A 16,249-nucleotide genomic window follows, 5' to 3' on the forward strand; every position below is an offset into this window, starting at 1 on the left:
CTACTTATAGATATAAGCAACATTTCCATATTAAAAATGTCTAAAAACAACATCAGTTAGATTTTCATCTGCAGTGGTTGACAACAGATCTCATGACCCCACACTGCTTCATAACATCATCGAAGTACTGCACATCTTTTGTTTTGATCGAAAGTACAAAGTACGTTTCAATCACAAGTAGAAAGCAGCATAAAGCGGAAACGCTCGAAGCCTGAAAACTGTACTGAAGAACTGCACTGGAGTTGAATTGTCCTGAGGGCAAAGTGTTTAGTTGTTTTATTTGAGCAGCTACACAAACTCCTCATGCTGACTGGCATAAATAACAGGGCTTCTCATGGTAATTGTACTGTGATTATAAGCCCACAGTGTCACTTGACACTTTACTTAAGACCTGAGACTTTCCAGAAGCAAATAAAGCTCAGCTTTAAAACTCAGCAGCACCAGTGTTACCCGACACCCGCCTCTGATTTCTAATAATTGCAGGTATCGTCTTTAATCCTCGAATCTGCCACGTCTATTTGGAGAAGGAGCAACCTCCAATCATTAAAACAAACTTTATGTCATGTGAATAAACCATCATAAACACAGACCTGAGGAGTAAATTCCTAAATCACATGAGATCCCGACCCGAGGTTATTCTAGTTCAGTTGAAATAGGGCTGCAACTAAGATTAAAGTGGAGACCTCTAAGATGCTCCCTAGTTTAACAGCAATATATTTAGCGGTATGTTTATTAATGCCCATGCATGTTAGTCCAACTTTTTGATACATTTTTGGGATTCATAACTGAGCTACACTGACCCGTACATCATACATAAGACTCCAGGCTACAGACCCTTTGCACCAAAACAAAAGTCCAGTTTAAACCTCTAAGTCCTGAGATTTAGCAGCAGACTCTCAGTTGGAAAAACACTACAGACTTTAATAGACGTCAGTTGGTGTTCTGAATCAGGACTCACAGAAGTGGCCGTTCGTAGATGGTCGTAGTAAACTTCTTCTATGGCCTGAAAGTAGATGACTCCCTTTAGCTTCCTCTCGTCACAGTCTGGAAGAAGGAAGAAGAACGTTAGAAAGATTATTAGACTTATTAGGACTCAATGGACCTTTTCGAGTCATAAAGCAGGGCTCCATGCAACCTTATAAAAGAAACACTAAATTCATAAGCCAACCTTTAATTTTTTTGTTAAATAGCATTTATTTTAGACAAGTCTAAAATGTAGATTATTGGATATCAAACTTTTTTTTAAAGGTGCACTATGTAAGAAATTTTAATCAGAAGAGAAACATCTTCATTGACTGATTTTTTTTTATTTTTTTTATGTCTAAACAAACTCTTTGTTTTCATAACTGAATAAACCAACTGACCTTAAAGGACACGACACAATGTCATACTGCTTTATATGTGGCGGACCCTGCCACCTTTCTAGCTTCAAACAGTGTTCTGGGGACCTTATTTTCCTCTGAGGACAAATTACATAGTGCCCCTTTAAGGACCAGCAGAAACCATGAAAATAAAGTTGTAATAATCTGCAATTTAAGTATGAATTAAAAACATAAAATAAAATTATTATCTTAACTTTTCTTTCTTTCGACTGCGAAATACAAAGAATGTAGAGCAAAACAAGCAGAGGATGGCAGCGTTACTGATGCAATATTGTTTTACAACACGCTTGACTTCCTTTCGGTGAGCGAGTGTGACACACAGAAGGCTTTCATTCATGCAAACACTCAGTCAACATGTGCGCACACACACACACACACACACACACACACACACACACACACACACACACACACACACACACACACACACACACACACACACACACACACACACACACACACACACACACACACACACACACACACACACACCACTCTCCCAGCTGGTCTAACCTGTATAGTAGGCCAGTCGTCTGTGGTCCATGTCAAACAGGAACCATCTTTTCTTCCAAGTCTTGACCCTCCCCCCTCGTTTGGTCAGGAAGCCCGCACAGCGTCGAGGCGTCAGGCGCAGGTCGGTGCAGCCGGCCACCCCGTGACCCAGAGACTCCAAGTGGGCCCGGAGGTCGAAGTTGGGGGAGAGGAAGAGGGGCAGGCTGTGCTGCTGGAGGGACAGCTGGAGTTTAGATGTTGTTGAAAGAGGTCCATAAATAACACTAGGAACGTGCATTTGCTGCTTTTTTTCACTGTCTATCCTTCGGATGAAGGAGGTGACTGAGAAAACATGTTTTCAGGGAAGTTGTCATTTTTTACATACCGGGGACTTTGGGGGAGAGCTGACGATCCGTTGCTCCTTTGGTTCTGGCTCTGGCCTTGGTGGGGTCTCTGAATCCGACGGTTCTGTTCTGGGAGAATTCAGCTCTCTCTGCCTTCTCTCCTCCAACAACATCCGCCGTCGCTCTTCCTGTGTGCACAAATGTACCATTGAAAATCAGAAGCCGTCCTTCAGAATATGTGATGACCCGTCAGAGTAATGAATTTGGAAAGACAAAAATAAAACTGCTCTAACATGGTTGTATTTGCGAAGGATTCCTTGATATACGCTTTCAAAAAAACAAGAACCTGAACATGAAAGTTCCTCTCCACATCTCACATCATGTGGCTACACATTTTTCAATCTTGGCATTCACCTTCGCACCAAACATGCATTACAAACATTCACACATCTGCTGGCTGTTTTCTTGGACCATCATGTGCGAGCTGAGTGGGTGTCAGTGATCAGACAGCCGTGTCTAACGCGGTGTGTCCCGGGTGATTAGAGGTGTCAGCCAGTGTTTCCCACGGCAGGTGACTCACCCTCTCTCTGAGCAGCTTCTCTCTCTCTGCCTTGGCTTCCCTCAGCTTCTTCTCGATCTCCACGACATCCAACAGGGACGGGCTGTGAGAGGAGTTAAATTCATCAGTTTATCAGAATAACTGCAAAAGGTGAAGATACAAAGTGAGCAGCTTTTGTCAACATTTGTCAGCAATTAATGTGCAACATGAGACAGAAAGAACTGTTTCAAAGAGGCCAAAAGATCCAAGATCATTACATCCAGACACAACAGTATTACATGACACTGTATATTATACTTTGTGTGGTACTGAATGGAGAGAGAAAAAATATTTTCTTATCTTGTTTGAATTGTGCCGTGAATCACACATATGATGTTAATTTAAAAGATAATTTTTCAACTTGAAAAAAGTCACAGTCGTAAAACTAATGAAACATAAAACTGTGAAAATACGTAATTAGAAAGACGACACAGTCAACAGTCACGTTAGTGTCTAATCGAACGTTCACACCCATAACCGAAACCTTAACCTCGCTCAAAGCTGCAGTTGTCAATGTGTCAGTACCTTTTCTGTGCCGCAGCGGCCATGTTGGTGTTCGTGATGTACAGTATATGGAGCGAGACGATGTAGTTCACTGAGCGGTTTCACACAAAACTAAATGGTATTTTACTTAAACTTTAAAGTCTTTAAGTTGAAAAATGATCTGTTAAATTTACAATCATAATATGTGTGATACATGGAACAATTCAAATGGGATAAATACATTTATTTGTCTCTCACCATTGACTACTGTACAAATTTTATCCAAAATAAGGTCCCATTTACAAATTAACATTTGTTTATCATTCAAAGTGCAAAACATGTAACCCCTGATGATCATAAAAAACCTTAAGGTAGGGAGCTTTTTGTGTGTGTGTGTCCATAGGCGCTATAAATAACAAGACTAACTAACTAAACTGCTGCTGAGCTTTGCACTCTGTTTCCGCCTGTTATCATAACACACTACAGTACACCTGCTGTAACTGCTGCCGCTGCTGTGTGTTAGCTGTTGACACAGATAACCAGTCACACTGAGAGCGTCCAGAGTCAAAGTCCTCGTTGCCTTACTGATATTATTTGTCACTGGGCCAGAAATCTCTAAAATTCCTTTAAAGGATTATTGTGGTTGGTCTATTTTTGTGGTTTCCGCCATCATTTCTATCCGTGATGATAACGCTGCACTTATCAGGATGAGATCTGGAATTGGGGTCAACCATGCTGAGAAGACGTGGGGTGAGGAGCATGACCAGTCACACGATCATTCACGTTTTTTTAAAAAAAACTCCTCTGTTATTTGAAAAGGGAAATGAAAGCTCACAGTAAAAACATTCACCAAACCCTCCAATGTTTGACCTACTTTAACTCACCATAACTATCTAATCAGATCCATCACACTGGTGTTATTACAGACATTTCTATTAGTTTTACCTCCAAACAAAGCGCTTTAGATAATCCAGTTAAACTCCTCAGTTATTCAAACCCGCTCGGACAGGAAAATGAAAGTGAACAGTAAAATTATTACCCAAATTGATCTTTGACCTGCTTGAACAGCGTTTCCGTTTCTCTCTACCAGCAACGTTATCTACTTTCTTCGTCAGCATTAAGTTTTTCGTGAAGTCGGCCAAAAGACACACCTCGCGTTTTGGATTTTGTCACCTGCAATAGGACCGTCACGACAGCAGGTGAGCCGCGTGTGGCTTGTTGTAAATTATGTAACCGATCAAAACCAACGTGCACCGATCAGCATTAGCAGGCGAGGTCACATCACAATCAGTGCGTTTACAGGAGGGATCTAATACCAGAGAGCGTCTCCCTCCCTGTCCTCATATGTGTGATTGACAGTGGACGGGAGGGGAAGAGCGACGGCAGTCGGTCCACAAGTTAATCGATGGTGGATGGCGTCGATGGATACCAAAATAAAAATTTTAAAAAGGCTCATAAAATGCTAAAATGGGTCACCAAATATACCTGGGTGGACCTGCCAAGTAAAATCTATGTGTAGGAAACACTGTTTAACTTTGAGCTACCTGATCTACGTTATTAAAGACATTTTTGGCATGCAGACTTCTTCTCTGACCTTGTGCTTTAGATAATCTGGTTCAACTGTTGGATTGTTTACTACCTATCTGATCCTCCGGCGGCTCATGTTTGTTGATTTGCTGTAACGACATCGCCATGTTCCCAGAGCTCAACAATTACTGCGTCAAGTACGATGTTATTATAAGACAAAAGGGTTTAATAAACTGGAATTATCTTTTGTGGTAGCTGCACCTTGTCTGACACACTCTCCCATCCTGTAAAATCAGCTTCTAACTGCACATTAAAAAGCCGCCCTTCATTTCGCATCCGTCAAGCGAGCAGCGAGGTAACTGACCTGGCAGCGCGAGAGCTCGTTGTACTGTTGCACGGAGTGAGGAGCCCGCCGCCGTTGCTGGTCCCAGGTCTGTGCCCGCTGCCGTGCCCGTTGCTGAGCCTGTGGGAGGGCAGCGGGGACTTGAACGCCTCTGGGGTCTGGCTGTCTGGAAGCGTCCTCACCAACCCTGAGAGAGGAAGGTGATGGGGAAAGACACGGGAGAAAAACACGCATCGGTCAGCGCAAATGGCTTTATATAAGATGTGGCGTGAGAAGATTTGTGCGTCAGAATGAATTAGAGTAGAGTAAGAAAGTTCGGTTACAAAACAAACACCTGGCAAGACTGGACATGACCTTGTAGATCAGGCTACACTTTACAATCGTTACTATTTAAGGACAGATACATACTACTGAGGAGACCTGAGGCTTAATGCACTTCTCTGGCTCATCCGGTCTGTTCGGGTAAATCCTGCTCTCTGCCTACGTAATAACAACCTGCCGCCTCCACTGACACACCTTTAATTTGACTACAAGGGAGGGAACTGAGCAAACAGTCAGATAAAATGGGGACACGAGTGCGGAGAGAGAGTGTGTATTGTTCTATATCATGGCGCTCTCAGCCTAAGCAAATCAAGAGCACAATAGTCAGAGAAAATAGAGAAAGAGGGTTGGTCACCGCTCACCCTGCGCCGAGAGCGGCCGGTCGCTGAGTTTGCGATGCGAGCTCCGTCGTCGGGGCAAACTGACGGATTCATTGCACGGCTCCTGCAAAATAAAACAACACAATGTCAATGAGATGTGTGACAAACATCGCAACTTCATCTTTCAACTACAGCCTCAACTATCAGGTGATGAAATGATCAGTCTACATTCAAAGGCTGTCAGCTGTGATGTTTGGGTATCAGTACTCCTTTAAGAAAATAAAAGGCTGATTAGCTGATCATTTAAAAAATCGATCAGTTGCAGCCTTATTGTAAGCATACTGTAACCATGGTGACATGCTGCATACCTGAGGAGGCTTGTGTATGGTCAGAGGGGAGAGTGACATCATGCAGGGGGCTGAGCCGGTGATGTTCGACCAATCAGTGAGGGGCGGCTTCTTCTCTTTGAGAACCTGTAGGACCAGATTGAGTGTCATCTGCAATTCAGTAACGCATCTGATTGATATCAGACTGTGCACATTTGGCACAAACACTGACTGTCATCTTCCCCCGGCCGCGCAAATTCATTTAAACAAAGACAGTGACTGATGAAAGCTGCTGCGTCTCGCATACCACATGTGGCTGAGAATGAAAACTCCTCTTCCAGGGGAGATCGTAATGAGTTAAAAAATTATCATTCCCTCAGTATCTTCGCCTCTAACCCTCCCTCCCGGCCTGACTCACAAACACATGAGCAATTCAGTCGCCACATGCAGTCCACGGTTTAACCCTTATCTGCCTCTTTCATTACCCCACATCAGGACACATCAACAGGAAATGTTTGGACAGTTACAGATCTTTCTTTTCTACATTTGGTTAACGTTCAAGAGTAAAATCGATTACCAATGCGTCTTATAATCCTCGTTACATCACTTGATACAATCGTCAGAACCTGACGACTCCAAAAATCTGTTTTCTCTCAGACACGACTATCTCTTCATCTAAGTGAACCACATGCAGCCATATCGCAGTCATACACACTTGGTCATGCTGTCTTGTCCCTCTCTCCTCCTCTGTGCTGCCACTCCCTTCTGCCCTTCCTCCAGCTGTTCCCATTCTCTTCACTTAGAAGAGCCGGACAACTGAACATGAAGGCCGTTTCCTGACAAACATCACTCTAACGCCTCTCAGCCATGCAGATCAATTTAAGCGCTCATTTTGTTGTAGCTTACCGCCCGCTGCGAGGATGTGAAACTTCTCCCAGCTCGCCTTCTCTGCTTCTCACACACATCCACACACATGTACACACACATTCACAAACGCCGCGCCCTCCCTCGCATTGCTTACTCCTCCCCTCTCTTGTCCTCCCCTCCCTACAGCTTGAGTTAAGCTCCCTCTCTCTCCCTCTCTCCCTCTCTCTCCATGTCTGATTTGCTTTTTCCTCGTGTGGCTCTCCTCATTTCAGCTGGAGCTGCCATGAGTCTGATCAAAGGCGAACCGCTGGCCGTGTGATAAAGTCACAGCGCAGCTTAATTAGTAACTGAGTAAATCTCATACTTTGGAACAGCGAGTACTCATAATAAACACAGATAACACGTGGTGGTTTGGGCTGAGCTCCAAATGTTAGCCAACTCAAAGTCATTGGATGTTTTTGGGATAAAGGAAAGCTCAGCACTCTACAGCTGAGTCTGATATCAATCATTATTCACAATGCAGGGACTTCATGTAGAGGAATATCATAAGAAGAACTGCCTTCTGGTGCACACAAGTTTTGGTCACTATTCGGGTCATTCGTCTCCTCCAGCAGCCATCTAAAATGAAAACTTTTCTTCCCCCCATCTGCACGATGAATCATGGTAAATACGTCTTGGGTTGTGGTCATTGATTGCACACTACTTTTTACAAGGCAGGAGTTTTATCATGTAAACAATAAAATTTGTTCCATTTTACAATGTGGGGCAACAAAAACTCCCAGCAGACTTTTGGAAAATGCTACAAAATGGAAAACAGATAAGTAAACAATTTCACAGACAGGCACTGTTAATAAAAACGCAGTATCATGGTACTAAAGCTGGGCGACACGGCCTTAAAATAATATTGCAACATTTTTATGGACTATATTGTGAAACACAATATATATCACAAGATGTTGAAGATCAAATATCACAATATTTTTTGACAAAGTGATGACTATTGCTACTTTTACAAATAATTAACACAATGAAATGGGAGAATGTGAACTAGAACTGTCTGGTAAGTTCAGACAATGACATTGCTTTACTGTAGTGCAGCCTATAAACCTGGGGAAGACAACACTTATGCCACGTGCACATCTGAAATCTAAGATCATATATAGTCTCTTATCACTATAACAACATAATAGATATATTGCCCAGCCCTACATCATACGACTTTCTGTAAGGTTAACTCATTATAACCTAATTAGTCGACTCTTTAAACCCACATTTTCTGATATTTTGGCCACTTGAGGGCAGCGCAACAAGCTTTAAATGCAACATTAGAATAATATCACCTTTTAAAATGAACAATTGTCTATTTACAAGGTTCAAGGTAATCTGTTCATCATTACACAACACAGGGTTGCATAACAAAATGAAAGAGCCGGCAGTTGATTTGCATTGCGGTGATATGTGAAACCAGCAAACTTGTTTATTTCTGTTGTCATTTTCAACAAAGTGGTCCGACTTATCCGACGTTTCCGTGTTTATTTACTGTGTCGCTTTGCAGGCGACTGTGATAAACCAAATCCACCAAACAGCGGCATCCGACTCAAGCTGTTATTTTCTTTAGTCTGAAGTGTTGTTACTATATGAAAGCATCAAACATGCATTTTAAAGGGTGTAAACACTTTTATATTGTGTGTAAACTACATCATTTCTTACCCATAAATTGAACATTGTGATTGGTTTTATAGTAAATAATGATGGAATCCACAGCTGCCATCTTTAGTTACATGTGTTGGTTTCCATCCTCTACAACAATTAAAATGTCAAACATGTTTAAGGCATCGAAGACTAATGAATGAGCCACCAGAGTCAAATATTACTGTTTGTCATTGAGTAGCAGAGGTGACAGTGACAGTCCTCAGTTTAATGAATCCCTCTTACCGTTTGACTCGTGTGGACCAGCTCTCTCTTCTCTTTCCTCAAGGCGTTCAGCTCCCTCTCCTTCTCCCTCTCCATCTCCTTCAGCTGTCTCTCCAACTGCTGCACTCGCTCCTGACAATTCACAACATAGTTCCCATCAGCGTGGACCGACACACGACCTCTCCTCCTCAAAAGAAGTCTTGTTTGCTGTATCTGATTCATCTGACCGGTCTGAGTTTACTTAATCTTCATTATGAGGTAATGTTGGGTAAATACCCCCCCGATGTGTTGGCGTGGGTGCAGTGTGAGCAAATGAGTCAGATTGATCTCCTCGGCCGAGACACAATGCAAATCAAACATCTCATTTGCAAGTTAATGAGGGGCACGAGAGGGACACGTGACAACAGGGCAGAGTGTGACTCAAAGAAATGATGGACCGATGCAGGGAGCTGATGTGACACAGTGAGAGACGGACAGACGGTGCAGAGCTGGACTGTCATCTGCAGCTGAGTCAACTACCATCGCTCTCGCACAATCCCCCTCTTCATCCTCTCGCCCTGCGCTCCTCCTCTTACATACTCCAGCTAACTGAGGAACAATTCTGTATTATTTTCCCCATCTGTCTATTGTCTGTGCTCGCATGTTCTTGTGGAATTTGAAACTTCCTGTGTGAGGATGTAAACAAATATCCACCTCGAACGGTTACACAGTTGCTTGCACTTGTTCTCAGAAAAACTTGGGACATAGTGAAGGCTTCAGAAATCATTTTCATACATGAGTTTCAGAGGATGTTTTACTAAACTCATCTCATGAGAGAATGATTAAAGTTTATCAATAAAGCTTCTGTTAGCATTCATTAACCCCCCCCCCTTTTTTTTTTAGCAATGCTAGCGACACAGAGCTCTATGAATGGATTTTTTTATCACATATTCATGGTCCCCAGAGAATGAATCCCTCTGACTATCATTAAAGCACCACCCCGAGGCTGACATTAGTGGTTTTGAGTGAAATGTCTCGACATTTCATTGGATACCAACTACAGCTCAATCAAAGTCAATCGAAAGACAATTCATTGCCAACTACTTTGATAATCATTACTCTTTTAACTGCACTCAAAGATAATAATTATAAATCAACCCAAGAATTGTTTTCTGCACTGTGCCACAACATATACACCGATATATCTGTGGTTGGCCAATATCAGCCGATAATGCTCTAGGCTCTAGAAAACAAATATCGGTTGAGTTAGTAACCCTTGTGCCAATATGTATATCGCTCTCAGGATCAATCCTGATCCTCTGACTTTTATCCTAGTACCATCATCAAGTCAAAAACCAACCACCCAACAAACAGACACAGGTGAAAACACGACCCGCTTGGCGAAGGAACAATGATCAGATCAATGAATCACTATCGAAACCAAAGACACACAAGAGCACCAGTGTCTCAACAGTTGGCGCCTCAGTGCGTTTGAATTTGATATTTATCCCGCACGTCCCGACATGTTCAAGGACTCTTCAAATGATCGTGTGAATCTTAATCGGAAGATTAATCATATTGCTCCATGTCTTGGCTCTCTTCATTACAAAGCTGCAGAGTGAATTAAAAAATGTAAGGCGAAGAGTGTTTCCTGGACTGGTTTAAGTTTGTGAGAGGCACACTTTGGATAGGGACATGTAGCCAAAAGAAAAAAAAATCACAAGAAAACTCCAAGGCATTCTCTCTTTAACTATTCAATCGAACTATTTTCACATCTTGGTCATGTTAGACCTTAAAAACAAACGTGAAACGATTCGACATCAAGCAGTCGTCACAGAACGGCTTTCTGCCACTACGAAGGCTCGATGTCGAAACACGTCCAAGTATGTTTTTAAGGTCTAACGTGACCATAAACAGATTTTTATAGATGAAATGAGAGTGCCTTGGAGTTTTCTTGTGACTTTTATGTCTGCAGAATGAATTATTCAAAAATGGCAATCATTATCTTGGCTTGCAGAGTAAATCACAGGTCACTGGGCGCCCTACTGTCTCTCTGTGTTTAGAGTACCTGTTCTGGCGCATCCAATCAAGCCTGCTTTATTCAAAAGTTAACCGTCTGGCCAATCACAGGCCTTGTTCACGCACGCTGCTCCTCTAAACAGGTTTTAGGCTTAAGGTGAAATCCCAGATAAATCCTTTTCATTTAGCTAGATGATATGGTGGCATTATCGTTGTTATTGACCTAAATTGTACTTGGGAAGACACACCTATTTCATGTGTTTCTGTGAGTAACATAATAAAATTGTTTTATTTCTTTATTGAACAAAATAACCCTGACATGACAACGCAGCCTTGCTCCAAAACTTTCCAAATCCCCTCATGGATCTTATCTTTCCAACTTATCCACTGTTTTTGCTGCTCTGCGTTCCTTCTGACTGCTCTTTGATTTCTCTCTCTCATGGTGGCCTCTGATGTAATTAAGCTTGCTGTATAGAGTCATGTGATGGTGAGAGTCAGGTTAAGAGTTCATGTTTGTTGTTTGTGGCGGGGGGGGGGGCAAGTCTCAACCTGCAATGGCATATATGGACTGTGTAGGGAGAGGATAGTGTGCGTACATCGTGCAAAAATAGTATCCGAGCAAGATTTGTTTGATCAATGCCAACGACTCTGTGATTACTGTAGGAGGAGCTCAGAGTTGTGGCCTCACAGTTCACTCTCTGGTCTGCCCTCTCCTTATTTTAACTCTGAAAAGAAGAAAATTAATTTCAGGAGCTCACAGCTGGAGGACGGTGGCAAACGTTTCAGTCACAAACGGACGAAAAATGCAGCTTCAAACGTCTGCTCTGATGGCTCGTCTTTACAGTCATGAACATACAGATTTTTTCGTCAGTTGCTGGTCTGGGAGGAGAGCGGTGGCTGACCAAGACAATTTATCATGATTGTAGAAGTAGAGGTTGATAAAGGTTGTTGTTACTATTATGTTTTGTGCTATACATCATCTTCCTCTTGCTTGTAGTGTTATTTATTCATCCAGATTATTTTTTTTTGTCAGTTGCCGAGTTTTGGTGACACCTGCCAACATCCTGCCTAAATGATTTTGGCACATGGACGATGCAGCGGCCGGTAGCTCCTCCAAATTTCATTTCATTATGCAACCCTGTATTGTAATGACCAATAAATTACCTCGTACCTTGTGTACCTTGCTCTCTCCGATCTAGTGGAACTAGATGGCACTCGGCTTGTGGTGCTCAAATAACCAAAAAAATACATTTCAACAGCAATGTCTCTTTCCAGAGATCATGACCCGGTTACTCAAGATAATCCATAAACCTTGTTGCGACCAGTTTCACGTGGGAACTATTTCGTTGTATCGAACTATGCCGTATCACTCTGCAAAATGAAGCATGCATCTATTCATGGACGGAAGGCTGCAGCTCGTGACCACGTGGGTTGTAAACATCTGTAACTCGCTGTACCGTTAGCTTGCCTCTCGTCCATGAGCAGTCGCACGCTTCCTTCTGTGCGGTGACACAGAAAGAAAATAGTTCCTAAATGAACCTGCCCACAACAAGGTCTGTCGATTATCTTCAGTAAGTGGGTTGTGATTTCTAGAAAATGACTTTGCTGTTGAATTTTGCAAATGTATTTTCTTTGTGCGCTGAGAACCACAAGCTGAGTGCCATCTGGATCCATTATAATCAAGAGAAGGCAGACATCTCCAAAACTCAGCCGCTCGCACCACAACAATCTAAATGGATGAATAAGACTACATGTAAGAGGAAAAATACCTATTTTTATTTTTAGGGTGAACTGACCCTCTAATGCTAAAACATTATCATAAGTTCTTACACCAAAAAATCAAAAGTTTTAGATGAGATGAACATTTAAGGCAAAATAAAATCTTTTACACCACTGCATGTGTGTCCAGGGGGTAGACTAAATAACAGGAACACTAAACAACGCCTAATAATGGGAAACAAATGCACCACATGTCTCTGACACAGTCCAAACAAAACCTGAGTGTTAGAAACTTTATGAATTTAAAGGTTGAAGCTTAATTTACTCAACCTGAAGATTGTTTTGGGTCAAATTTCATCATGTAGATGTTTTCGCAGTTTTCGCATTCCATTCAACTTGATTGTGACATTTCCTGTTATTTTTTGTCCACCTGCCCCATTCACAAGCCTGACGTCATAAATCTGTACTGAGGGGAAGTTTGTGTGAGGGTTAATCCCACGCTCGCCTGCGGCATGAAGCACATGACACACAGATAAGCCGCAAACCCGTATAGCACGACAGGAGCAGCTGTGAAATTCTCAGAACGATTCCTTCTGGGACTTGTTGTTTACCTGCGCAGCGTTGACCACATGCTGCTGACATGAGATTTCCTTCTCCACCTCCCCTTCGCTCCCTCCCTCCGTCTCTTTGTCCGTCGCGCTCTCGTCCTCCTCGTCAATGCCGCTCTCCTTCTCCAGAACACTGAACTCCCAGTCCTCGAAGGCCCGAACTGCCGCTTCCATCACCTCTTTCTCCTGCAATGACGACAGAGAAATCAGTCTAATATAAAAAAACATAAAATTAGACTTCATTTTCAGTATTACAGTGAATTAATGTGTACATAACACATACAGTAGTGTCGTATTTATTGTATGTTTAAAGTGCTGAGATAAAATTCACTTTGCCACATTAGTAGTTCTCCAAACTGACCTGTCAATAATATATAATAATATAATATTGTTTTCTCAAAGACAGACTGTAGTTAAAACCACTAAACTCAAATTAAAAAGTACAGTTGTTTTGATGTTATAATTTTGTATCACAGAGTGAAGGCCGACAAAATCAGGAAAAAGTCTCCCGCACACTGTCCACTTCACTTCGAAATTGAGTTTAATGACAGCAACGTTTCGGTACTTAGACCTTCATTAGGTTATCTGATAACCACATTACCATATTCATCAGGTTATCTGATAAGCTGGTGAAGGTCTTAGTACCGAAACGTTGTTGTCATTAAACTTAATTGCAAGTGAAGTGGACAGTGTGCGGGAGTCTTTCTCATGACATTTTGTATCAAAATGGTGCATACTGCAATATTGTACACCTACATCTGAGAGGCTGGTTCCTTTATTTGCTGAACCACAAATTGGTAATAGCACTTTCCTTTTTTGTTGTTTCTACTGCCCCTGTGGACAAAAGCGGTATGAGCATCACCACCTCCTGCCGTACAGATCCTCTGATCTAGCTGGCGCGTGCATTTGTTTTGGAAGTGAATAAGGCATATTTCTTAAAATCATTTTCTTATTTGTTTCTTAAGTTGTTTGAAGGATGCATAGCAACGGAGAAAAAAAATGGTATAATTTTATGACTTATGTTTACTGATCACAGGGATTTATTTAGAAGAATAACTTTAGAATAACTTTATGGAAATAGCCAATCTTCACACTGTTGGCTTCAGTTGTTTCTGTAGGTCATATAGAGGCTTTTTTATAACCAGTTAAAAGTTCCATGTTTGTTTAAGATAGCTGCTAATTAAAGGAAATTTTTTTATTTTACTTCCATGCCAGATGAGTTTCTCTGCCACTAAATGCAGATGTTGACTCAAGACAGAAGATGTAAGAATCAAAGACTTCAGAAAATATATATATATATAAATATTTTTTTTGTATTTTGTCAGTATAAGCACTGGTTTTATTGCTTCAGTGCCAAAATAAACCTTAAGAATATTTCCTAAAAGTTAAAGTGCAGGTGAGGGTAAAAACTTTTACAGCCTCGATGCTACATAACCAAAATACCTGTTCTCTCTCTTCTTGTTCAGTGTGTACTTAGGTCTTAGGTTAACTGTGTGTTTGACTGTGAGTTTCTAAGTTTGAGTGTGAGTTTCTAAAAGTTCTTCAAACAAATCTGACATGTCGCAACACAAAGTGACGACCTGCCTCTGGACTGCACCAAACCTGTCCTCAAACATAATGTATGCTTTGTTGGTGTGTGTCTTTGTGTGCATGTGTGTCAACTTCTGACACACTGACACATCAGGTCGAACAGGTACTGAACAATCACACTTTGTGCAACGAAAAAGAAAAAAACAACATTATGTCTAGGAGTCAGGAGCCAACGGAGGTATCAGTTGCGGTTTTATTTGTCATTTGGAAAGCTGCCAATAACATAATTTATTAGACTGGCAGTCCTTCCTTAGTAAGCAAGTTCAGCAAGATTTTGGAGCCGTACTGGAAAAGTTCAGCACCGGAATCACATCCGTGTGGCCACGTTTCATAATGCACGAGTCACAACCTGCACCGTCTCCAAAGCAGGACATAGACACTTTGTGCTGGTTTTGGCCGGTAACTGAAACATTTGAAATCTGATAGATTTTCTATTTAGATCATCTAGATAGTTTTATTACCATGAGCTCTTGGAAGCGTGTCTGTCAGATTACAGCTGCACTGGTCAGCTGTGCTGTCGGGATTTCTGGCACAACGTCATGAAGACTTTCTAATGATGGTGTGCGAGACAGAGACTACGACCGCCTGTTAGAGTGAATTTTGTGTATTTTGTATCTTATCTTATGATTCCTAATGGCTCCACTTTGACCTGACGGCACGGACACAGAGGCCTAATGCACGATATTTGGCAGATTGTTTCATGAGAGCTTTTAACCCGTCACACACAAAGATAAAATAGATTTTATAGACGTATCTGACATGAGAAGAAACTTCCTTTCACAGTGTTTCAAACTGATTCATCTGATTTTATTCATCTTCGTGTACGGTGTATCTGAACAGGTGGAAGAAAGCCTTTCATGCTCCAGGTTTTGTTTCACCTTGTGCTGCTGCAGACTCACTCCGACAGTATTCAGTTCAGACTTGTTGCCACATCTAATGACACTGCTGCTGTGACAAATGTTGAATCGATCCTCAGCCGCTCACCTGCTGCAGCTGCAGTTTTAGCTGTTCTCTCTGGCTCTCTGGCTGACTGGGGATCAGTTTCTCCTTCTCCTCGCACCTCCTTTTCAGCGCCTCCACCCTGCGTCTCTCCTCCTCCAGACGCTCTCGCTCCTGCTGTTACAGACACGGCAAGACAGGAGTGAAGCAAGAGCAGGTCATCACCTCACTTTTAAAACAAAAAACCTTTTTAAAGGGGAAAGGCAAATTCACAACTATATTATTTACAGACATCAACTTCAAACTGGCTCTACTCCAACAGTCACTGCATGGGAAGTGACTTATCATCGAGATGATCTTGTGTTGATGTTAGTGGAACGTTACTGAGCCCACACCTTTCTTCTTGTGAAATCCCTCAGGCCAGCTTCTTCTGTTGTGATTGTGTTACTCACGTTAAACCATTTGAATGTTAAATCAA

General features: G+C 42.0%; 1 protein-coding gene across 5 annotated transcripts in view; it reads right to left on the reverse strand.

The window, feature by feature from the left end:
- phldb3 (pleckstrin homology-like domain, family B, member 3) overlaps window positions 1-16,249 on the reverse strand; it is a 29,558-nt gene that overhangs the window by 1,455 nt on the left and 11,854 nt on the right. Inside the window, exons 5-14 of one of the 5 annotated variants that reach the window (XM_084358313.1) lie at window positions 15,817-15,945; window positions 13,246-13,428; window positions 8,939-9,049; window positions 6,179-6,283; window positions 5,853-5,934; window positions 5,191-5,356; window positions 2,799-2,880; window positions 2,260-2,406; window positions 1,896-2,106; window positions 959-1,044 (exon numbers count right to left, since the gene is read on the reverse strand). In XM_084358313.1, the coding sequence (XP_084214439.1) occupies window positions 959-1,044; window positions 1,896-2,106; window positions 2,260-2,406; window positions 2,799-2,880; window positions 5,191-5,356; window positions 5,853-5,934; window positions 6,179-6,283; window positions 8,939-9,049; window positions 13,246-13,428; window positions 15,817-15,945 (1,302 nt within the window). Of the gene's footprint in view, window positions 1-958; window positions 1,045-1,895; window positions 2,119-2,259; window positions 2,407-2,798; window positions 2,881-5,190; window positions 5,357-5,852; window positions 5,935-6,178; window positions 6,284-8,938; window positions 9,050-13,245; window positions 13,429-15,816; window positions 15,949-16,249 lie in introns of all 5 variants that reach the window. The other 4 variants (XM_084358311.1, XM_084358314.1, XM_084358312.1 and 1 more) reach the window with 4 other exon arrangements.

This window comes from Pagrus pagrus (genome assembly GCF_965226575.1).
Source record: "Pagrus pagrus genome assembly, chromosome: 7".
NCBI lineage: Eukaryota > Metazoa > Chordata > Actinopteri > Spariformes > Sparidae > Pagrus > Pagrus pagrus.